This window comes from Dromaius novaehollandiae, chromosome 2 (genome assembly GCF_036370855.1).
Source record: "Dromaius novaehollandiae isolate bDroNov1 chromosome 2, bDroNov1.hap1, whole genome shotgun sequence".
Taxonomy (NCBI): domain Eukaryota; kingdom Metazoa; phylum Chordata; class Aves; order Casuariiformes; family Dromaiidae; genus Dromaius; species Dromaius novaehollandiae.
In genome coordinates this window covers 92,481,622-92,506,605 of record NC_088099.1, presented here as the reverse complement: position 1 = coordinate 92,506,605, position 24,984 = coordinate 92,481,622, and the positions used below count along the sequence as shown (strand labels likewise).

Here is a 24,984-nt window from a genome sequence, read left to right as displayed (position 1 = left end):
CTCAGTCTCTCCTCTATTCCTCGTCTTATGAGCAATGTTCAGCAGAACAAAGACTGAAACACGTAAGTCCTGTCTCTTAGGTGAGTAACTGAAATCATCCGCTTTGTCCCCACACCTAAGGATTTGGTAGGAAAATGAGCAGCAAAATATAAGGTAAATTGGTGGTTAGATCACTCACTGAGTAGAAAGGCCCAGCTGAAATCGGTTTTCCTGTCCTGAGGTAAAGGAAGAATGGGGATGATGGTATTTCCTTCAACACTTGCAGCTCTAATGCCTCATACTCTCTGCTTTTCTTATGCATGAAGAGTGTTTCTTCTCACAATGGGAAGTTATATGTTAAATATACTTTTTTGTTTTTATCATTTCTGTGGAGCTTCCTTCTTTCATTTTACGGGGAGGGAAGAGAGGGTGAAGTTGCTACAGTTAAAGAAATAGCGTTCATCCAATCCAAAAACAGTAAAACTGTGGGAGGCCAAATGTGCTGGGGGTTTCTTTGTTTTGTTTTTTTTTTCTTTTTTGAGAGAGAGACAGAGAGAACACTCAAGTTCAAGTGAATAAAAATGGATAGCAGCTCTTCGTTTTACACTTCAGGTGGAAAATGTGCACGGTGTGTGCATGAAATATTATGCACTTCTCTTGTAAGCTTGCTTAGAAAAGACTTGATCCATGTACCACTCGCTAAAAGAACCCGGTGACAAATGCTGCCCTACACAAGACACACTTGTCATTAACTGCTCAGGCCACAGGATGCCACTGTTGCATTTCTTTTTCGGGAGGTCAAAATAAACTGAGACAAACTCCTTGTGTGAACGGGACACCTAAATTTAATGCCTCTTTTCCCCTTTTAATGCCTACAATTGCCAATGTTGCAGCCCCAGACAGTCCAGATGTAAATAGCTCAGAGCTTCACGGTATAAAGTGTTTTGATCAGGAATGAAATGTTTGGATACCTTTTAAGGCTAGATTACTGAACCCAGCATCTCTGTATGTTCATAAATTTTCTGTGCACAAGAAATCTTTCCAACGACTGTCAAGAGTGTTGACTCCAACCTTGATAGTTTTGACCGCAAAACAAATGTCCGCTGTTGTTGGATTTTATCTATGTCCAGATGAGAAAAGAAAAACACTAGATGGGAGAGCAGATTAAATGAGAGAGAAGGCAGACTGCTCATAATTCCTACCTCTTGTAAAAGAGGCAAGAGCTCCTACCACGTTAATAAAACTTCATAAATGTTTTACTAATATAAACTTTCATATAAAAGCCTGCAATGTAATGTATTCATGCCAGGAGACAGCAAAGTGGCTTGAACTCACAGATACCTCCTTTTACTGAAGTTTCTTGCAATTTACAGGCTGACACCTGGAATCAGAGGTCCAGGACTATTGGGACTTTCACAAAGGTCCGGCAGTATGAATTTTACATCAGGTTGGATTGCAAAGATCTAAACAGTTTCAAGATATCTTTGAAAAGCAAATTTCAGTCTTGAAATACTTTTACATTTCAGTGATAAAATAGTATAGGAAACTTCACATATGGGATTGCAGTTATCAAGGCTCTGAGATCTACTCAAAAATGAATTCTTCTTCCAACTTCGGCACAACACAAAAATGGAGTTTTTGAGAGAGGACAGTTAAGAAATGAGGGAGAAATTGTAATGCTAAGAGTTTCTCAGATATCAAAAGTTGTTTTATTTTTGGTCATCATTTTTGAAAGGGAAAAATGGCTTCGGCCTCCTATGACTCAGTTTATGAATAGGGAAAAAGTAAATGCATGATAAGGTTTCAGATGCAGCTTAGGTAGCCAGTAACAGCAGAACTGAAGGAAAGTCAGCATGAAAGTGGCATCTGTGGTGATGAAGAACACTACAGCAGTTGGTATTACAGTGCCATACTTTAGAAATGTGTTTCAAAACTATACGAAGGGGCCCGCAGACAGCAGTGGCTTTGGATTCAAGGCTTCAGTGGAAACATCCTCACTGCTTTCATTCAGCCTGGTTTGAATGTGTCCCAGAAGCAGGCTATTGCACAGCCACAGTCTAGATCTGGTGCAATAAAATCCTGCTTTCCAGAAAACCACATCGGAACATCTTTGAATCAGAACTAGGCAACTGCTCAGGAGACATTGGGAAGGACTCAGCCTTGGAAAAGAAACAACCAAGCAAACAAGTGACATGCTACCTCGCACAACAATAAAAGAAGCCTAAGGACGGTTTCCGTTGCTTTTAAAAATGAATATTTGTAATAGCACATGCCAAGGATACATTATTAAAATAAAACCACTCACAACTCTGCATTTTTTTGCTGATGCAGTATTTGGCGTGTTGATGTTTGCTTTCCACTCTGACAGAAAAAAAAAAAGACCAACACATAACCAATTACTTAGTTCAAAACTGAGGACTGAGGATTTCAAAACCTCTTTTCTTAAGGGAAAAAAAAAGAAATAAAAGGAAGCCTTCAACCCAAATTCTTTTCCTGACATTTATAACAATAAACAACAGATTTCATGTAAAAGCAACACCAAGAGGGTAGAGGGGAAAAAAAAAGAAATGTTCCAAGACTAATTTTAGTGCTGCCGCTCTCAGGAAGCCAGTGTTCCCGCCAAACAGCACAGGCTCCGGCAGTGCCTGGCCTGCCTGGCTGCAGAAATCGCTCCCTGGAGATCTAGTTGCTGCACCTATATCTAGATTGGTTTTGGGGGGGGGGGGTTGGGGGGGAGGGTTGGGGGGTTACGCTGGAGCAAGCATCCAGGACTGCATTGATCCAAGACACAGATGAGACCTACTCAAGTAAATTACCAGAAAAAAAAAAAAAATGGTTAACACTTCATTTTCTGCAAATTACTCCCTCTGGGCTTCAGCAGCTAGCCAAAATTCGGTCGCAACAGTTATTTCTATTAAAAGGAGGAACTGATGACAGAATCAGGTGTATCTTTGATACAAAACTGTTTGTTTACTTACATCATACAATTCGTTTTCCTGCAACACTGTAAGCACAAAAAGTGAGACTCTTTTTCCCTTAATGGTTCTCACCCGAATTCAGCCGCTACCATAGCTAATCCCTCCAACGGTTCTTTCCATTTTTTCCCCTTAGAGACATATTCCTACTACTACTTCTGGCTGTCTCTCCCTCATCAGCATCATTTTCTAAGGGTTGTTTTGCTGGCTCTTATGTCATACGTAAGAAACTCCAGCAATGACGGCCTCAACACCCTGTGTTTGTTTTACAAGTTCCCAGGGAAAACCCGCTTGATCACAAAGTTAACTTTTTAACATAAATCTTACCACGCAATTCTGGATAGATCATGGCCCTGTTACTTCAGCTACCTGGTTCCATGGCCAGTTTAACCACTTTTTAAACACTCATTTTGCCTGCCAGCTTCACTGAATTTTGCCTAGTCTAGAAATGCTGTCGCTTCAGCACCAGCAAGCCTTCCATCACATCAAAATGGCAACACCCTGAGCTCTTCAGTTCACCAAGAGAAATGCTTTAACAAATTACTGCCGAGACACTCTCATATTTCAAATCCAACCCCAAATTCTGCTTGCAGCCAAGCCTGTGATTTTTCTCTGCTTTGGCTACTTTCTTTTTTTGCCACCAGAGAGGAGCTCATGTTTGTATGAAAGCTGCCTACTAAAGGAGAGTCAAAATTCCTCACGTCCCATAACCGGGAGCAGACATCTTCTTCTGGCCGCGACCGAAGAGAGTACTTCCCAAATTCTATCATCTAGACAGCAGAACAGCATTCAGAGGCACCCGAATCTTCTTCAGGGTAAAATCTGCCAAACGAGCCTAAACTACCCTTACTTAGAAACTCAGATGAAGAAGCAGTAAAACACTCCTGTGGTTTCACCACCTCTGCTATGAGGATGACAATTCCAAGAAGGGAACGAGTAGCAAGTAACTGGTAAGTAGCAACATCTCAAACTGCAACTCCATGTTAAGGCTGGAGTTAAATTAACTGCTCATCGCTGCCAAGAGAGGTACCCCTCCCCTCCCCTCATTTCTTCCCTCTGGGACACGTGCTTCTGCCAAGGGCCTTGCTCCAGCACACATTTAATTGCAGCCCAAAGCCAATTCAACTCACTAAAACAGCAGAAAGAAAATTATTTTTGGCTGGCAAGCAGGCTGAATTGGCACACTGTGCGATCATGCGAGCAGCAGAGCTGGTGCAAGGCAGAGAAGAAGAATTGGACGGCTGGAAACAGGACCAGTAACAGAGAGGCCTAGGCGAGGTGGGAATGGGAACCAGCAAAATAAGCTGTTAATACAGCTCAACTGGAGCGGGGAATTACGGTCTTGCTGTGCTCCAGCTATTTACAAAATGCACGTTGAATAGTCAGTTCCTGTAGATATCTCCTCATTTCAAGGACAGCAGTTCCTCAGATGTCCACATATTATTTAAAGGGGATTTTGGATTTAGACCGAGAATAGGATTACACTGTAACGGTTACATATCTTAAGCCCAAATCCAAGAGGCGCCAGTACCCAGGAGTATAAGCCCTGCTGTCTAAGCCCTGGAAGGAAGGATTTTCTGGCCCCAGCACTGCGAAGGGCCTGTCTCTGTAGGACAGCACCATGGGCCTAGGGAAGCTTCCCAAAACTCAGATTAGCACAGCACAGTGCCACATCCACACCACTGTCCTACTCTTGAGACCCAAATAGATTTCTTTATGAGACTGAGCAATGAACAAGTAGCTCATAGCACTACTGGCTCGCGTGTCTGCCTTGGGCTCTGTGCAAAATAGATGCATCTCCAAGAGCTTCTGAAAAGCATTTATTTTTAACCTGTGGCCAGTCAGCCTCCTGAGGGGACCGGCATCTCATTCCTTTGCTCAGGAAGCTGCCATGTTTCTGTGCTGCCGCACCGCGGGCTCACAGCAAGACGAGATCCCCGAACGTCCACAAACCTTTCATCAGAGCAAGGGCTCCGAGCAGGGCACCGAGAAACAGGACAGCGTTCATTCAAGTGGTCAGTTCTCTACAAGTCGGCCTTACGCCACAGGGAAAATTAAGTCGCTTGTCTCCCTTTCCAAACCATTAGCTGGATTAAACTTCTGGAAATAGCCTGTTCCTACCCACTTGCTTATGGGGACAAATTTCCTCCCTTTTTTTTTTTTTTTTTGTCTTCTATCCTCCAGCTCTTTTTTTCATACCCTAGGACTTCCAAATGTGAGCATTGCAAATAGAAGAGATTAACTTGAAAAAAAAAAAAAGATTGGGGGGGCATGATTTCTTTTTTTTTTAAAAAAAACCTTCTAGTTTTATATTCTTGCAGGGTCACATTTACCAGATCCTTCCTCAGCGGCCTCTTTTTATTAAACGAAACGGTGGCCAGGACTCGCCTCCCTGCAGAAGGAGCCTTCCCCCTTCCCCTTCCCCCAGCACCTGCGCCCGGGGCCGGGCGCACCTGGGCGCCGCCTCCGCTCCCGTCCCGTCCCGTCCGGGCGCTGCTGCCGGGGGCGGCCGGGCCACGGGGCTGCGCTCGCAGAGGCGGCGGCGGCGGCGGCGGCGGTTCGGTGCGGTGCGGTGCGGTGAGTGCCGGGGCGCCCGGCGGCTCCGCGACGCGTAACACCCAGCTGCGAGACGTAGCTTTCCCCTGTCCTGCAGGGCGCTCGGGTTTGGCCCGTACCTAACACTTTTCCAAATCACAGGCTGCCTGCTGTGATCCTTCTGTCCGCGTTGATGTGTGCCTTCCGCTTAGGAAGCCATAATAAAGGCCACATTCTGCGTTTTCAGGCTTTCCCTGGAGTTGGTGGCAATTATATCTGCCTGCTTATGCGAAGAACTGACGTTTGCTGTGTTTAATGTTATATTTAAGAGACAGCATTAGAGAAGTCTAGATTTCATACTCTATAAGGATAGCGTGTGTTGTCCTTGCAGCAAAGGTGGTGGTGGGGTAAGAGCAGACCTAGTAAATTAGTGAAATGCATTAAATATAGAAAGATTATGGTTACTTGGTGAATGAGAAAATGTAGAGAAAAACTTCCTTCTTTAATGAAGTTACTTTATGTGTAGTTTTAAGGCCTTTACTTCCGTCTCTTCTTAAAGAAGCCTTTACTGAACCTTGAATCAATGTGACAGGGATATGTTCTGCAAGTGTTGGTCAATGAATAACTTAAGTTAGAGCTATAAAATGAACTTTCTTTTTTCACTGGCTCAGGAAGCTATTTCAGCAAGAAAGAACACATGTAAGAGACAAGATGTCTCATGCTGGGGGACAATACAAAGATAATCAATGCATGTACCACGAGAATCGTGGATCTGCGAGATGTAAGGAGGACAGAAGAGCAAGGAAACCACACCCATGCAATGGAAGGTATGTCTTTACCACCCTGAAGAAACACAAATCACAGCAGGCCTATAATGTCTGTTATCACATTTGTTGTTTTTAAATAACATTCATATTACAGCAGCAGAGAAAGCATTTATTCAGCCTTGAAATCATGTAGCATGCTCAGGACACATTCAGAATCAGGAAGCTGTTTTGTACTTCCAAACTTTAAACAATTTTTAGCCTTTTTCTTTGTGCTGAGCTCCAGGGTAGCACTAGACTAAGAGGGGGCAGACAGCTAGGCAGCCTGACCTAGGGAGAGATATGAATTTCACAGGTTGCCTGGGTAAAGTTGGGTCGCAGGTACATGAAGGGTGGCTGTGTTGTGTTAGCACGTCACCTGGAGGGGTCGGTCGGCAGGTGAGGGCAAGCAAAGGCTTGCCAGGTCTGCACTGTGTGAGGGAGGATGTTTTGTGACCGAGGCTGGCACGGAGACTTGCTGAACTCTCGTCTTGGTCTAGCTCAGCTCCGAGCAAGTTCATACTAATCCAGAACAAACAGGGATTTAAGTCATCCCAGTCAATAAACTAGTCCTTGTTGAAGTGTCTAAGGCAGTTTGTGGCAGGCCAGACCCTGTCAGTACAACAAGCAAATCAACAAATAGAAGGGTTGGTGTGAAAAACAAACTCCTGGGATATTGTCCTCTCCCCGTCAGCCTAGCCAGCCTGCGGGGTGCCGGAACCAAGCTTAGGCTGCTTGCGTCTTCCTCTGGGTCACGTCAGTGACTGCCAGGCAGGAGACAGAGCGGTAGCTCGAAACACCAGCGGCAAGCTAGCCACGGCAGTGAGGCAGTCAGCACGCACAGTTAGCCTCTGGAGGCATGACTGCAATGTGAGGCAGCTTAAGAATATAGGCAAAGAAGGGGAGGAGATGAATATCGTTAAGGTCTGAGAACAGCTGAAATGCTGAGGTCCTCTCTGGTAATATGCATCTAAGCCAAAAAAAAAAAAAAAAAAAAAAAAATGCTGAGAATAGAAGTAATAGTGAAGAGCATTGCATGGACTGGAAGGAGTACTTATGACTAAGTATAGAAAGGTTGGATGATAGTAATGCTAGCGTATTGTGAAAACTAGCTAATGATTTTTTTCTCCCGTCTTTTAGTTCATGAAAAATTAGAGAAAAATGGGAACAAAGGTCAGCCTAAGAAGCATCCCCAAAGGCTGGATGGCTGTCCTTAGAAAAGGGGCAATAGGAGGGGAAATTACTTTGAATGTATCAGAAGAAAGAGCAGCAAATGCCAGAGATGTATTAAAGATACTCTTCCAGAGTAGAGAGAGATCGTTTTTATAGCATCACTTAAGCAATGTATGAAGGATAGCTATAAATGAAGTCACCATTTCTTAGCAAAGCAATTCTCTGATATATATTTTTTTTTCCTGCGCCATTAATTATAAAGGACAGAGGTCTGGGGACAGACACTGAAAATTGGTGGAAGGACGATAGAGGCCAACAGACCGTCCCTGTGTCCACCCTGGGGCTAGAGAAGGGGAAGCTGCAGCCACAGATTTAGGATAGCCATGGAGACAGCTCTCAGAGTTAAGGATCCGGGAGGCGCCAGCCCTCACTACAGCTGGTCAAAAAACTTTTCCATCAATTGTTTTGACGGAGTTTGGCTTACCCTAACAGCATTTCCCCTGCTTACCTCCCATGAAAAAACAGCTGCCTTTGTAAGGGAATTTCAGTATCTTGTTGAGAACTTACAGACATCTTTTTGGCCAAAAGACCTCTCGATACTGTAATTAAAGAGACAGGAAGAGTTTTGTGGGAGCTATAGTTTGGGTGCCCAGTGCTTTCATCCTTTATAAGCAAGACTCTAGCCAGAGTCTCTCTTTTTCACAATACATTTGTGCCTGAAACTCCTACCCTGCCGTGCCTTCTGTCATTGCTGGTGAGGGGGGAGAAGGAGTTGCGTTACTCTGAACTAGAAAGTCTTGGAGGAAAACAGGAGCAAAGGTGACCAGAAGAGGCAACTGTGAGGAAAAACACATCTGAAAGAAAGGGTTTTTTTCTTTTTTTTAATCATACTCAGTTACTGAACATCAGGCTGCTTTTTTTTTTTTTTTTTTTTTTCTGGCAAGTAGCAGGATACAATAGAGCGAAGCAGCTGCATCAAAAGTACCAAAGGAATTGCTTTCAAGTTCACTAGAAGTCTTATAAATCACACGGCTTATTTAATTTATGTGACACAGCTGTGCAGGATGCTTTGGTGGTTGCACAAGACCCAGGACAAAGGTCAGAAAAATCAGGAATGTTTCGGCCAAAACAGAGATGTTGGCAACTACACATGGAGATGTTAGGGTTGGTCTTATTATTGAACATCTTAATTAAAATGTAAAAACTACAAAGAACATGATTTAATGTGGATGAATAAGATAATACGTGTAGATTGAATCGGTGGGATTGGATGAAGATGAACCTTAGTGAAATGCAGTGATACTAGAAAACAAAACTACAGTTGAGGAAAACGCAGATCTGTGGTTAAATAATTCAAGATAAATTCAATAGAGAAAAGAGATTTAAAAGTAATAATGCTGAATGAGTCTTAAAATACCCTTTAACAAGAAAATCTTCCAGATGTATCTTGAAAAATGCAAGTTACAATTCTCCTGAAAATTAGGAAGAACATTTAGATTAGACCAAACACCTACAAACCAATTTATGCCCAGTGTTTCTCAGGTTAAAAAAAACAACTTGTACTTCTCCGACAGATTAACCTAAAATCTCAGCCTTTTCTATTCGTTTTTTTTTTTCCTGTATTCTTAAGACTATTTTTCCAAGAGTTCCTTCTTCCATTTGGGTCAACCTCAGACATCACGCTGGAGGGTATGGCTTGAGATGTGGAGCTGTATGTCCTTGCAGCAAAATGGACAATTCAGTTTTGGGATACGCAGATGAAGAGACTAATCAGAGACACAGAAATGGTTCTTTTGTTCAATTTTAGATTCCTCTTCAAATACTGTCAGACTTAAAGGGAGTTCAGAAAAAAAGAGAAAGATCTAAATAGGCAAATATTTTTCCTGCTTTTAAAATCTTTATCTGTTATTTTTTAATGGCTTTCATTCATTTGAAAGGCATCTTTACAAGACACAGTAACTGGAAATACAGACTTGACACAATGATTAGTGATAAAATAGTTGTGCTACTTTTAAGATTTATTTTGGGAAAATGTCTTTTTTATTCTCTAGGCTGCTGTAGACTAGCTAAAAATGTTTGTTTTTCATGAAAAAGCTGTTATTCCATGTTTATGGACAAGAGCTCCCCCCACACCCTTCCGCTTGCTACATTTTGCAAGTAACACAATTCAGCCAGCCTACTCAGTGAGTACACAACTTCCGAAAACAGCAATGAATGATCAAATGCAAATGTCCTCGTAAACATTGACTTATGCAAGTGTTTGGGATATTTGCTTTTGAAGCATACAAGCAAAAAAAGATATGAAGCAAGCTAGGTGGTTACAGTAACAGGAGTGTCTGACAGTTTTTCTTGTTCAAATATTCAGGAGAGAGCATGACCTAATTAACGTACATTACCCTTTTATGCCATTGCAGTTCAGCAGAAGACATCCGGAGTGGTCAGCATGCAAGGGCTTCCACCATTTCCTCCGACACTTACCATAAAACCTCGGGAGCAGCACAGGAGTACTTTGACCCACCACTGCAATGTTATCCTTCCAAGGAAACCTTGTGGATGAAGTGTTCAAAGGTATGCACAACAAGAGGTATGTGAGATCCTTACTGCTTGCCATCCGCTCCTCTCCTTACAAAGGCTGGTCTTGGCATTGGTTTGTGTGTTCAGAAGCCCAACAAAGGAAAGCTAGGGGAATATTTAAAAAACAAACAAAATCAGGAGAGTTAAAATTCACAAATGGCATAACTGCAGGTTAGCAACTAGTTTTAGGCATCCAAAGACCAGATTTACAGAGGTGCTTAGATGTCTGAAGATGCAGCCAGTAGGTTGATTTCCTAGAGCAGCCGAGTGGGTCAGGCGCCTAACCTCTCAGTTCTTGCAGCAAAACTTCACCTGTGTCACTGCCTGGTGGGATTCAGGAGTAAAATAGGTATTAGCATCTCTAGGCCATTAAATTTGGCTGTTAAAGCTTTGATGCTAATTCTTGTCTGACACATTCTCCTCAGACCTCTTATCAACTCTGGATTTAATCCAGTCATCACTGATATATCTTTATAAATTAACATTGTGGGAGGCAAAACCATTTTATGGACATGAATCCGATGGAACAACTCTTGAATAACAACTCCTGGTTTTTCCATGGTTAAAGTGACTACCGCATGCAGAGAAATGAACGTTAATGTGGGAGGCAATCTGCCCTGACACTTAGTAACTCATTTCCATAAACTGAAAATAAGTGTAGCTAAAACACCTCCCATTTAAAAGCTGTCCTCTTACAGGGCAGGCAGCATTGTCACCTTGTTTGTAGGAAGAGCCCGCTGCAGTCCAAGCTCAAACTTGCAGCCAGGTGCAAAGTCACTGGTCAGAGTCTCCAAACAGCCGTACAGTGTTCTCCAGCAGGGACAGAAATAAAGTAAATTGGAATATGTAACATAATCTTACTTCCTTCTATGAAGGAAAGATAAATGACACGCTCAGTTTGCTTTTAGTATTTCTCTATATGTGAATAGGTGCACAATTTTAAGAATGAGCTTGAGCTATTTTTCTCTTATAAATATGTTGTAACTGTGTATTTGCATGCAGTTTGTTTTTCAACTTGAGGAGATTTAACTACAACAGTTCAGAGAGCGTATTTACTGATCCAGAGCTGTGTATCAGCAGTTCCTCCTTCAAGAATATTGAATAATTCTAACTGGTTTCAGAGAAGCCTTAAAAAACTCCAAGTCTTATTTTAGCATAGCTTTAGAAAAATTAAGTGGCAAGTTATTTTTAGCTTTCAGTTTCACTAGCTGATTAGATTGATGGATAACTTAATGTGACTGGGTCCCCCGTCCCCCTCCCCCCATTTGCTTCCTGTTATTTCAGTGCATTAAATATCATAAAACCTCCTAGTTTCAGATGTATCAGTTGAAGATGGTGCTTTCACTGCCACTCATCCTCCCAATATTTTCCAAAAGTTTAATATCTGGGCTTGCAATAGAGGCAGGGGAGATCATGTAGAAAATAAACCCTTTTATTAGCTGTTTTATTTCAAAAACTGTATAGAAATTGAAAGTTGATAAGATTGTGAATCTATCCCCTCCCAACACGCACACATTTAATTTTTGTAAGTACCAAGTTTTAGCTGAATTTCCTAGAATTGTTTTGTAGGCTGCTGTATCCCCTGCAGTCAGATAGTAAATGTTATAAATGAAAAGCTGCACGAATTGTTTAATAGGAAGTCAGCTACATGTGAGCTTCAGTTTCTTACAGCACAAAAATTCCAGGAAGCATCTATTTAACCATCTCGCTCTTCTGCCAATGATCTATCGTTGCTCTGGTGAAATTTCACTTCTCAACCCCCTCTAATTCCAAAATAAGCTAGTATCAAGCATGGTAAATCAAGTGACCTTCTACAACCTTTTCCAAAGCAACAACTGAAATGTGAATCTTAGTCTATGTCTCTCCCTATTTATCTATTTATTTTCTTTTTGGCCCAGCAAGTATACTTATGCTCTTTGTGCACATTGGCCTGTTTGGTAAGCTAGCGAGCAATTCTAAACAATGCGAGCTCTCAAAGGATTTGCCTCACCTGCATGTATTCTCTTCATCCATCCTTTTCCCCAACAGTATCCCAAAAAGCTAAAGCTGAGTTTCAGAAATAGGCAGTTATTTTTGTAGGGATCCTTCTAACACCTGGGCTGCAAGTAGCAGCAGAAAAAAGGAAATTGTTCTCTTGTCTTTCGTTATTCTCTCTCTCTCCTTCATTCCCTCCTCCCCCCCCCCCCCCTTTTTTTTTTCCTACGACTGCTTTAAGGACATAAATGCAACACTAATGTAATGAAAGAAACAACTGACAACTGATACTGATCCCATTTCCCAGGAGGGGCGTTTGATACCATCTCAGAAACTTCAGACTGTTCTGTTCCTCTTTAATCCTTTCATCCTGAAAACATAAGAAAAAAATCTATTAAAACATTCTAAGAGCAATACCTGTTCTAAGCAATTTGGGTAGGGTTACATGGTTAGCAGTACTGGATCTTACAAGACACGTACTTAGGTGTTCTGTGTAACAATTTACCATAATGCCCAAGTACCAAATTCAGGAAGGCTGTAGGAATTAGGACCAGTAGAGAGTTAGCTGTCCTCTGGAGTACTCCCCCAACTGCAGACTGTTGGGGTTTTCTGAACTAATTAGGAAGAGTGAAGTCTTTCCGCTTCTCTAATCAGCCTGTTAGCTCAGCCGTCATATCCTTTTGAGATGGGCTGACTGGAACTGCACTCCAAATTCAAGATGTAAATTCCCAAAGGAACTAGACAGCCTCGCAGTGGTTCTAGGTCTGTAGTCCTATCCTCATGTTTCCTAGCTTTTGCTGTATTGCTTGACTGTCGGTGAACACTGAAGTGATGTTTTCAGAGAAGTATACCTGCTGTCTTTCCTGAGCGGAAATGAATTATTTAGAGCCCATCTGTGTTGTTCTGTCTTTGTGGGAGTGTTTGTGTACATGCATCAAGTGCAAAGGTGCTTGTTAAACACTGATTTCATTAATTTCCCATTCAATGTCTTGAGCTCTCAGGAGCCTATCAGTTTTAGAGTTGACAACCATGAACAATTTTGTGTGACTATTAAAACACGCTGTCATCTTATTTTTCATTCTCTTCCAAAACATTAATCTGTGCATCTACCTTACTGTTTTAGTTCAAATCAGGTGTGTGCTTTTGAACTGAGTCTCTTAGGAGTCCCCACTCACAGCTCTTTGGATCATGCCGCAGAGCAGTCTCAGGCTGCATGAACAGGGTTCCCTTCAGATCAAACTAAAGGAGAGGATGGGCTGTAACTGCTAGCAGATGCTCTGTCCTTTGGACCAAACTAGAGCTAGAATGAAGTACTTCTCACCTTCAAAATGCAAATAGTGTGAGCCCTGGGTTTTCAGCTCCAAATATTTCGCTCTACAGATCCACTCCCGCTGCACTGCTGATGTAGACATGGCTAGTGGCTGTCAGGCAGCACAGGATTAAGATTTGGCTCTTACTTCCAGCTGTTTGAAATCCAATCATTTCTTCTTAGCCTTTACTTTCTTTTAACCACTCGTAATCTGTAGGAGGATCTTCACTTTTATCTCTCAGGAGTTTGTGTCATTAAGAGCATTTGGCCACAGGCCTTGTCATGAGCTTTTTAGAAAATCGAATGCACCACCACTTGGATTGTCTTTCTCCTTATATTTGCTGATGCTGTCAGAGGACTTCCCTCCAAGAAACTTCGGAGTCTTCCCTGCTGTGCTGTCTTTATGTCTAGTTGCTACCTGTTCTTCCTCACCAGGAAGTCAGACTTGTGGACCTGCAGATCGCGAATCGGAAAGGCACCAGAAACACAGGATTTTGCTGCCTTCTGTTTCTGTAGCAAGGAAGGAGACTTAAACAACGGGTTTCTTGCTCTCTATGAATCCTATGCAATTATTTGGGAATTGGAAATAAACTATCCCTGACAGGGACAAACTTTTAATCAACTAAGGAACTAGTGCTTGCAATAACCATTTCCTACAGTTTATATACACAGTATGTGCCATTTAAAGCAGCACAGGTTGCAAGCTTGACAAAATTTTTAGCCTGGGGATACTTAAAGAACTGCAGTTCTTTCAGAAGAAAACTTTCAGCTTGCTGTTCACACTAAGTGCAGTTAAAGTTTCTGTAGCTCTCTCCTCAGAGTATGAAAACTAAACTAGTTATCACATATTTGCTTAGTCAAGTTCAGTGCTTTTGGCTACCAGAGGGAATGAGAAGTGTTCAAGGCTCACTGCCATGATGTTTCCTTCACCTTGGAGTGAGCAAAATCTGAGCCAAACCCAAGAGGAACTGCTGATCCGAAATCAGTTATAGACACTTGGCCAACTGACTTCAAAAAACTTTGGTTTTATTTTTATGTTGTGTATTGGTGTGAAAGAGATGGAGCAATGTGATTGCATGACACTGCTTCCTTTAATTTTGCTTAGACAGTCAAAGTAAACTATGTTTCTCCCATCTTTGGTCAGTATCTGATTCAAAAAACACTTGCATTTTTGCCTTGTATAGAATTGTACTGTGCTAGTCATAATTTCTCTACTACATAACTTATTTTTTAATTCTTCAACCCACTTGGCATTAAAGAGAGACAGCAACTAAAAAGGTCAGTAAGAAGTTTGAGGGGGAGCAAGTAGAATTGAATCCCTGTTCTTTGATGCCACGAATACAGTTTAAACAAGCACCATGAATAGTGTCAGATTTCTTAAGCATATTGTAGGCGCTTCCAAACAATCATGTCTTTAACCTACTTTCTAAAATCTACAGTTCTTATAAAGCCTTCAAACCAATTTCCTCTCAGAAAAAGACAGCATTACAGCCTGTAACAAGAAAAGTCTCTGATTTCAGACATAGCCAGGAGGAAATATCAAACTAAATTTATCTGGAGAAGAAAACAGAATTAGGGGAGCAACGGTGACTTTCTGCAGGATATACTCATGCTTTAACAAGCTAACATTAATTCAAATGTAAACATCCATAAGCTTTTGTTTTCACAGGCACAGTCCAATCTTTTCCTGTAGCCATGCATACTAGCAAATACTTATAGACTGGAAAAAATACTGAGGTGAAAAGTCACCCTGAACACAGGGATCAAGCTAGTAGACATGGGGTTTGAGTTGTGCCATAGTTCATAGCTGTTATACTGATACTGCGTTGCAGTATTATGTCCTCTACCATTCTTCACGGTCAGTCTGACATCGGGACGGGAGGGGAAAAGTATTTTTGCAGAGTGCTTGGGTCACTTCCAATGCTGTGGAGAAACTGGGGGGAAATAGTAGTCTGCAAGAGTCACTGGGCTGAAGGAGACGACCTTCCGTAGTTGCAGCTGTGTTCAAAGGCAGCGAAGGGTCATTAAATGTATGTAATGCAGGTAACTGGATGAAAAAAGGCATTTGAAAAATTGAGAAATACATTCAGTGGCAAATGTTAGATCTTTCCAGCAGCGTGGCCAGTAGGATACATTACATTTGTGTGGAGGCACCCAGTAGGATTAGAAGCTGCTGTATTTTTCTAGTCACCGTCTTCACGGTTTGCCTCTGCAGCCTGCCGTTTTTAGCTCTTTTATATTGTGCTCGAACCTGTCGTACACTGTTCATATGGTAGTTAAATTCAAATTAGTTCTGCTGTTAAAACAGAGTAATAAATTTCTGTAGAGTCTCATTCATAATTAGTTGTCTTTCCCCTCCTATCTGTTACAAAGCATATTTTAAATACAGTGTGACTAACAGACTAAATTTGCCATCAGGTTTTTTAATCCTGTAATTGGGAGGACATTATGCCAAGTAGTTGGAATTGGACAGAGCTACACAGATTAAGCTAATCCAGTTTATTCAAAAAGCTTAATTAAAATTGTACTGTAACAAGATCCACTGTGTAGCAGAGCTGCAGGTAGCCTTCCAGTTCTGAATTTACAAGGCATTTTGTTTGGAGGTAAGGCCTGTTAGCTGTCAAATACAAATAGCTATGAGCATTTAGCACTACAAAAAGGTGAAGGGGGGGGCTATGCTAGCTGGAGATGCTACATGTTACCTTTAGCAAAGTGGTGTCTGGCAGACGTATTGCCCCGTTAGCATATGGGACTTCACTCTGCCCACACCTCTGCATCAGTTGCTTACATCCACCTCTGAGGGCTGTGCTAACGTATGTGCTACTGCTTTTAGAGAGGGGAAAACTGCAGTGGAGATGACTTACTTAAGGTAGCAGGGAAAGATACTGGCCAAGTTCATGCTAGCTGTTAGGTCTGCATTAGACACTAGTCCATGGTACCGTTCCCTGCTGGGAAACCTTAGTCAGGTCTGCTGTCCACTAGTGGAGAGCAGGATTGCACAGTGATCACCAGCAAGACCATTCTCCTCTGTAAAAGGCCGCTAGTGAAGGTAATCACTACAGCAGACTGTCTGGGAGTTTTCCTCTTGTATATCCAATGTAGCTGTATTTCTTGAGAAGGCGATCCTAGCTCACTTGAAGAAGGAAAAAAAAAAAAAAAAAAGAACACCAGTCAGGAATGTTGTTCACCAGGTATGACAACCTACAATTTCTAAAGTGAATGAGAAGCCTCAGCCCTCAGGTTCCTCCAACCTGACCTAGCTTCAGCCAGACTGTGCTCATTGAAAGAGCAATAACCTCCCTGTCTTTGTACTTACTTAAAGGTGGTTCAGTTTCAGTTCAGATGGAAGGAGTGGCTGTGGAAAGTTGGCATGATACCTTAGCACAAGAGTGTTTCATTGTTCTCTGGACTAATTTATTTATTATTTTTAAAGAACTCTTGCAAGTTTGTTTCGGTACCAAGGTATTTAATTACTGCTTGAAAGAACTATGGGTACATCAGGAAGAAAAAAAGATCGTTTCCTGAGATGCAGAACATAAGGTCACCTACCGCCATTTCACATATATCTAAGGCCTTTTACAACCGTTGTACTGAAATTAGTATGACCAAGAACTACAAGTTAATGCAAGACCTTTTGCTTCCCACCTACTCCAAAATTCTGGAAGATGCCTCATGCCAGGCTAACAGGAGAGGATCAAGAACATGTTTAGAAGTGATGCCTCTAAGGAACTACTATAAAAAAGATAGTAGACCAGATCTGCTGTGCCAAGGCAGGTTGTATTAAAGGTGTCTTGTTGGCAAATAAATCTTTCAGTGTCATAAAGCAATGGGAAACTGTATGGGGATAGAGGCTGATGGACTGGTTCTACAAATTAGGTCAGCATTTTCTGTGAAAATTGGACAGCTCTGTTCAGAGGATAGAGGGTATTTATTAAACAGAAGGAGGAACTGCCAGAAGCGACAGAAAGGGTAAGAGATCCTTGTTCTCTGTAAGGCTGAAGTTATTGCCCTATGGTTCCCTGCCGGCACAAAGCAGCTGCTCTCAATGATCTGGCACTGAGACATGAACAGCAAGTACCAGAGGTAGCACCCCTTTGCCTCAAAACTTAGGAGTCAGCTGGCAAAAGGGCAAGAGGAGGAGGTTGTGGTGGCAACCATGTCTGGCATTGCCACCTGAGCATTCCCAAATGTACCTTTCCAAGACATAAATACAGCCTCCCAGGTTGCGGCCAGCAGGGCTTGTGTAATTCTGGAGCAGTGCGAGGTGGGGGCAAGGGAAGGACCAGTACAGGTGGGACAGCATAGTAAAGGCAATACAGGGAGGAACCAGGACAATACATCTGGATTTGAGCACTCTGATTGTGAACTTAAAGCTTCTCTGAGTCACTAGAAACAAGGCTGATCATCCTCTGAGGTTTCCTAATGGAGCGATTAGCTTTATTAATGAGTGACAACTTGTTAAACTGTAGTACTAATGCTTCTTTCTAGAGCACATAAATCATTTAATTTTCTTAGTTTTAAACTATTTTTTCCATTGATCTCCATTTAGACACATATTTAAAAAAAACAAAAAACAAGCAACTAAGCATGTGTTAGGCACTTATGCGCCATGTAAATTTAGTTAGCTCTGGGTATATAGTTCCCTTGGGTCCTTTGAGAAGCCAATATTCAGTGAATAACTGGTGGCATTGCCTAACTCTTGTGTTTAGGGATTTTTTTCCTTTGAACATTACTCCATTAGGGAGGTCTTAGCAGAACTTGGTGAAAGCCTAAATCCCACCACAAATCTACACAAACAGCGGGGGGGTGGGGGCTTGGCGGGAGGGGATGTTTGCTTAAGATGGAGTTGTCTATTGGCCTGATCCTGCATCACTGAAGTTGGCTGAATTCTTGTTACTGCTTTCAATAAGAGTAGGATCTTGCTTTGTGCCTATATACATAAGGGGAGTAAAACCATTAGCAAGATGTTTTGTTGTAGTGCTTTGCATCCAGATTTAATGTTTTTAGTCCGTTGTGACTGTTGTCTCCATTTCATTTCCCTTGTTTAGTTCTCCTCCATTGTTTTGGTTCCTCCCCACTTCTGCCACATTTTTGTCCCCTTCTAGCAGCAGAACAAGACCCCTCTTCCTCTGACATTTTTGTCTCCCCCCATCCTATTCCTCCTCCTCCCAACTCAGTCTAGCACAGCAGTGGCTGAAGCTGTGCTTTGAGCTGTATCTTTACTCTCTGTGGTGTGCAAACCTGCACTGGCAAGAGAAATTCTGCATATGGGGTCCTTTTCAGGACTGGCTCCTACTTTTGTAAGTCACTATATATAGTCAAAATACTTCTCTGCACCTTTGAAAGAAAAAAAAAGAAAGAAAATTATCCATGAAAAACAGAAAGCTACCCAAATTGGAAAAAAAAAAATCTTTCATTGAGAAAGGCTGGGAGAATTTTCATCAGTCTGTAGCCTTATTTCCTCTCTTCCCTTCCCCTGTAGCGATCCCTAACGGGGTATGGCATAGGTGTGAACGGGTATAGCCAGGCACCTCAGCGGCTCCCAGTTGGGCCTTGCCCTTCCCAAGAGTACCCAGTCTGCAGAGGAGGCAGAGGGAAGAAGCAAGCCAGAAAAAAACAGCATAGAACATCTTAAAAATACATAGGGGTGTCAACTCAAGAGGAGGAAATGAGTTTGGGAGTTCACATGCAGTCAAGAGAGGAAAAAAGTGGTTACTGTGCTGAGACACAGTGGAGGGGGACACTCTGAAGGCCCCATCAGTCAGATACAGTCACACCTACCTGTCTGCCAGACAGACTTTTTTGCCAGCTGCAGAAACACAGGAATAAGCATGAATTGACTGTTTCACTTTAAACTGACTATTTCACTTTATGAACATACCCGTACTGAGATCCTGATGTCTGAACATCAGGGTCATCCTGCTACAGTGCCTGGATGAAGACGCCTCATCAGAGCCTCCAACATACAGGACGTCAACACATGATTGAATTATTGGTTTCCCCACAGTCAGCCACAGTGTGGTTTTATGAGGCAGGGTGTGCAGATTTAACAGCTTGCCTTTCCTGGACAGAAGTGTTTCTGGTCCTTCACTGATCTTGGCTGTGTTATCTCCCCTGTTAAGCTCACACCAGCACTGTTGCTCATCAGATCCTTCTGTGACTCACTTTAACTTGCTAAAGTTGCAGAAAAAAACAGCACACAAAGAAAGAGTTGAATACTTTCCTGCTGTTTTAGTTAATAACAGCTCATGGAAGGGTCTAACGTTAGGCCAGAGCGATTACTGGGCAGGGGAAGAAAGTGCTGACTGTACAGCCAAGAGTAGGAGCCATCAGATTAAGTTCAGCTGCCGGTGGAGCTGTACTCTTACAGCCTGACAGTTGCTTTGCTGCATCTTTGAGCCCAGCATTTGACAGAAGATCAAACCATTGATGAATGGATTAATACCATGGCAATAGCAAAGCGTGCATGCTGTATCAGAAAGAAAAGAAAAATACTGAATAATAAATGGTATGAATTGGGAGGCTGCATTTGATAGAAGGTTTGATTCAGCAGGTTGTCATTTCACAGCAGAAAGGATTGGATTCAAATAAAGCTAACAAGTATGACACGTCTAAGTAATCAACCAGTCAAATTTGGATTTTATGGAATGAACGAAGCAATTCTGGCACCACCCACTACCTTCCAGATTGCATCAACTCTTTTCACCTTCAGTGCTGAAAAGCAGTGAGGGAAAGAAGCATGGGAAAGGAAAAGGGAATCCAGGGAGCCAGACTTGAGTCCTACTACTTGCTAAGTATGGAGAGGGTTTGTTCCCAAAGCCACCTGTGCACTGCATTAATGTTAATACAGATCAGTATCATTTTGGGTGGATCCCAAGATTTTGAACTTGAGAAAGGGGGAAAAAACACCCAAACTGGTGGAGTTCTGAGATTTTCAGACCTCTTGTCATTTTATATTCAAGTCTTGCAACATAGTCATTGTTGCATGGGATTAGGGAATAGTTGTAAACATGAATAAAAATCTTCTGCTTGGGAAGAAACTTTTGGCAGAGTAGGTTCTACAGCTGTAACTCTTAAGATGAAGCAGCTAACCAGCCTGTGAAAGTAGGAATGACAGTGTAGACTCAGAAGCACGGATTTGAACTCAGCCCTTTTTTTTTGCCTGCAGTGCACTTTATGCTGATCACTACTAGACTGGATTAGTTAGCAAGCCTTGACAGAGTTAAGATTCAAAATTTGTTAACTGTCCTTTTATTCTTCACTTCAGTCTGTCTATCCTAGTGTTTGCATTAGTACAGGAGATTGCACATCAGCTTTTAGCTAACACAGATCTAGATCAGGCAAGGCTTTCGGGGTACCCACCTCAAGATTTGAACATACTGACTTAATATTATACCGTGCTTAATATTTCCATCAAAATCCTAATGATTGATTGCACAAGACTTTAGAGATTGCAGTTAACTGTCTGTTACTTTCACAGACCCTGCTGGTTCTCATGGTAGACATGTAATTCACAGCTGCCCAGTTTGGTCTATACAGTGTTCATCATTTTAGGGTTTTCTCTAACACGAGTGTCTTGGTTATTGCACGTTCTTTGTAAGCCAACCTACATGTTGCAAATAACTGGTAGGGTAACTGCTAATGAGGCTCTCTCCATTGTTAGTCACTTCAATCAACTCTGTAGCAGGCTTGTGCAAAAACTGTACAGGTACATATAAAACCTGTTCGACCTGAATGCCCTGTCTCAAGGATTTCTTTAAAGCATGCCATAAAGCATCTACCACTGCAATTAAAAATACAGTAGAGCCACACCGATCATTTTTCCCATCCTATCAGCAAAGAGCCATATTCTGCCAGCCCTGCTCTCTTATTGTCAGCAGTCAGCTCTGCAAACAGATTTTGTGTGAATACATAGAAAGTTTTGGAACAGTGTCATTGAGGATTGGGATCAGTTATTTTCACACTGTTATGAACATATGGAAGTTATCAGCAGGTGCTAGCCACTCTGACAAACAGAAAGTTGCCTTTTCTGAAGCTTAACAAGGTGACAGAGAGCAAAAGTGGATACTCAGTGGGGCAGAGCATCTCACTAGGCAGCTGCAGACCAGGAGGCAGTTCTGAGGACAGAAGAAGGGAAAGCTGGCTGGACATGAATTCCCATCTTTCAAGTTCCTAAACAGGTTTAAAACCTTAAAGGATTTGCATTAAGTGGTCTTTCCTCCCTGTAAGTGGTCCCAGAACCACTTCCTGAGGGAGCATCTATGGAGTTAGTAGTAACCCTTAAAGAGAGAAGCAGCCTGCTGCCTCCAATGGTGGCCAGGGGCCCTGAGGTCCTAAGGTGAGTTCCTGGATTTGGAAGGCAGGTTGTACAGCTCACATGGTGTAGACACAGGATAACTGATCTGGCTCCAGTCAGTCTCCTGCCCTGCACTTTCAGAATGTTTTGAACAGCCCTAATTAAGTGGTGACACCGTGCGATGACTGTGCCCATTAAAAACTTTGAGTCTTCTGGCTGCAAGTTTTGATTTGGTACAAGGAGGCCTGAATCCTGTCTGGTAGGCCAAGATTTAAATTTCTCCTTACATTAAGCTTCACAAATATTTCATTTGATGGCAAAACCACTTGAATGTGTTTGGTAAGCAGCATAGTTGTTGAAGAGCTTTGCAGAAATAGCTGTGTTGGTATATAGTCAGGAAGAGGCATGTTGCCATGCAGAAATCAGGATCACCTCTGAAGAAAACATATATGGAGCTGCAAGCTTAGTTCCTCCGCTGTGGTAGCATTTTCTGCCCGCTCTACCTTGTTGTATTTTGGATATGGAGCGTGTGTGTGCACGTGTACACACATATATACACACCTAAATACACCTAGGGAACCTAGCAATGGTGAGCCTTGGCTATTCCCAGGTATTCCCACCGCTGTCATTGCTCCCCTCTGTGCATATAGGTTGGTTTGCAGGGCGAAGCTGTGAACTGGTGCGCTACCTACCAGCAGCTCCACTGGCATGAGGGAGGGACCAGACTGGTCCAGCTACCTCAGCCCTGTGGGGAGGGAACAAGAAGGGGTGGGACAAGAATATCTAAGAATCCTTCATGGTGGCTGTCACCGACTTTCCTCGGTCAGAAGCATCTGGCAGCACGGGGGAGGAATTAGTCCGCTTCCCCCGTGTGCTGCTTCAGCCCTTTCTTTTCAAGCCTGTACAGCCTTGGCAGCAGCTGAGCCCTTGGTCGGCAGGGGAGTGCCCTGCTGATAAATGGTAGCAGCAGAAAATGGAAATCTGTATGCAAGCCACAGATCTTACCCCAACTTAAAGACAAATAAATACAGGCTCGTCTGCCAGGCTTCTTGTGTCCTTGGCTGCAGTGGGATAAGGCTCACAATTCAGTTATTAATTTCAGGACTTGAGGAGCGGCACATGTGATACGCTGGGGGTTTTCATGTCCCAAATAGGCAACTCTAGCTATGCTGAACTTCAACATCAGTCATATTTACTAATCTTAGTCTGACCCCTAGTGAGCTGTCACAGAATAATCAGTTTTATCTATAATCCGTGCTGCTCCTGCCTGACAAGCAACTACTAGAAAAAATGTCATTTATCCAGATTTTTTTTTTCAAACCTTGCTTATCTTACCCATAGCATAACGTAAGAAAAGGAAGAGAAGAGTCAGCTCAGAAGCCATAAGGCTTTTTCTTCTCAAAGTGGGCATGGGTAAGAGAATGCATAAAGTCATATCAAATTCACTTAACTTCTTAACTTACCTCCACGTATTAGGTGTTTTTGCCCCCTTTTTTTTTTCCTGGAAGTAACTGCTTCTTGAGATTTATTTTCTCTGAAGGAGATGAAGTGAAAGTTGTAGCTGCTTAGATAACTAGTTTAAGTTAACAAGCACATTAAAAAATACATGAAAACAGATGTGCAAGTTAAAGCAGTAAACACATTTTTAAGGACCCAAATAATTTGCACAATTATTCAAGCCATTAGAAGCTTCTAGGTTTTGTCAGCTTTAACCTCAGCATTTTGTTCATACTGGATATTTCTTGCTCAGTATATTTATGCCAAGTAGTTACAGGCCAAAATACAATCACCGTACGCTTTCCTTGGCAATAACACAAGCACAGTAAAATTTTTATGGATTTTTTTCCCCTTATGGAGATCCATTTGTCAAGCACACTGACAAATTAAAAAAAGTAATTTGCCCAACCTTTGAAATGTACCCATGAGAGCTCATGCTGCTTTCTTAAAGGAAGGCTCTTCTGTAGCTATAGCCAAGAGCACTATCTCCGTAATAGTTTATGTTTTGCTCTTTATAGGTTTGGTGCACTTTTTTCCCCCTGCTTTGCACAGGATGTGATTTTGATGTCTATTCCCTTCTTTCCCCTCACAGGCATTTTGAAGTTTGTGGAAATCACAATTAATCTCCTGGTGCTGATTTGCATAGGTGCTGCCCAAGCCTCCCTTGCAGGCTTCACATCCATCGGTGGCTTGGGTGTTGGCTCCTTTAGCCTGAGCTCAGCCTACAGCCCCTTTGAGGGGACCGAGCTGCAGGAGGTGAGAGAGCTGGACATGCAGTTCACTCAGATGAGAGCCCCTTGCGTGTACGGCGGAGTAGCCTTCAGCTTAACGGCAAGCTCACTTACCCTCCTCTTCCTTGTTGTGGGGGCAAAACCCATCCAACGCCTCACCATGGGGCTGCTCACGGGCGAGTGTGCCTTCAACTTGCTGGCTGGCGTTGGGTACATCATGGCTGTTGGCCTCTACTTGCATTTTGTTATCCAGGTGAACTCGACGGAGGTTTGCAAGAAGCGGGAGAGGCTGTATGCGCGCCGCGGTTATACCTCCATGAACTGTGTGGTCCAGGGCGGCGATGCGGCTGTTGGCCTCTTTGGTGTCGCTGCTGCCTGTCTGTACTTTGCCAGCTTCGTGATCTGCGTCCACACCGTTCAAACCGTCCAGGCTTTCCAGAGCCACGCCACCGAGGCTCAGGGCAGCCCTGAGAGCAGCCTCAGAGACAGAAGTGTCAGGGACCACCTTGTGGTCCGCAGGAGCTCCGAGAGGTCCCATGGCGTCCAGGCTCTTGCCACATTAGTGTAAGGTCAGCTTTGGGACTGTGACAGAGAATAGCAGCTTCGGCAAGGGACAGACACTGGATTTTAAATGCTAAACAGGTAACCAGTCCAACCATGTATTGTGCAAGGAGGTGTCGAATCACCAAATGTAACGATACTGCTGTAACATGTAATAAAATAGACACTTTGAGAGGAAGTTTTAACAAGGCTTTGCATCAGTCTCTTGAGCCCCACTCTTACATTTAAAATGTCTTCATCCTGCATGGTGCAAATCCAAACAACAAGGGGCTGTTAACAGGTTGAAATCCCAGTGCTGCCAAACTTTGTCAAAAACCACTTCCTTTCCTCTCCCACAACACGAGGGATTGAGTACAGCTAACGCAGGCAGGCAGCTCTTCGGAAAGGTCCTTGAACAGATCCTGGGCCTGCTGAAGCATCCTAGTGACTGAAGCCAAACTACTCACAAAGCAAAGGACGCTCAAGGGCCTGTCTGAATCACAGCCTAAGCTACGCTCCCAACCTGCTTTGCTCAGGCTAGCAAAGCATTTTATCTTCTGAGTCCTAGGGCTGACACACGCTGATCACGTGCTCCCTG

At 42.8% G+C, this 24,984-nt stretch overlaps 1 protein-coding gene across 1 annotated transcript; it reads left to right on the top strand.

Annotated features, from left to right (window-relative positions):
* Positions 1–5,416: 5,416 nt before the first annotated feature.
* LOC112992539 (MARVEL domain-containing protein 3-like) lies at positions 5,417–24,595 on the top strand. The gene is made up of 4 exons (XM_026115698.2): positions 5,417–5,531; positions 6,161–6,316; positions 9,880–10,049; positions 23,708–24,595. The coding sequence occupies exons 2-4, from the start codon at positions 6,201–6,203 to the stop codon at positions 24,412–24,414; spliced, it is 993 nt and encodes a 330-aa protein (XP_025971483.2). The 5' UTR covers positions 5,417–5,531; positions 6,161–6,200; the 3' UTR covers positions 24,415–24,595.
* The last annotated feature ends 389 nt before the right edge of the window (positions 24,596–24,984 follow it).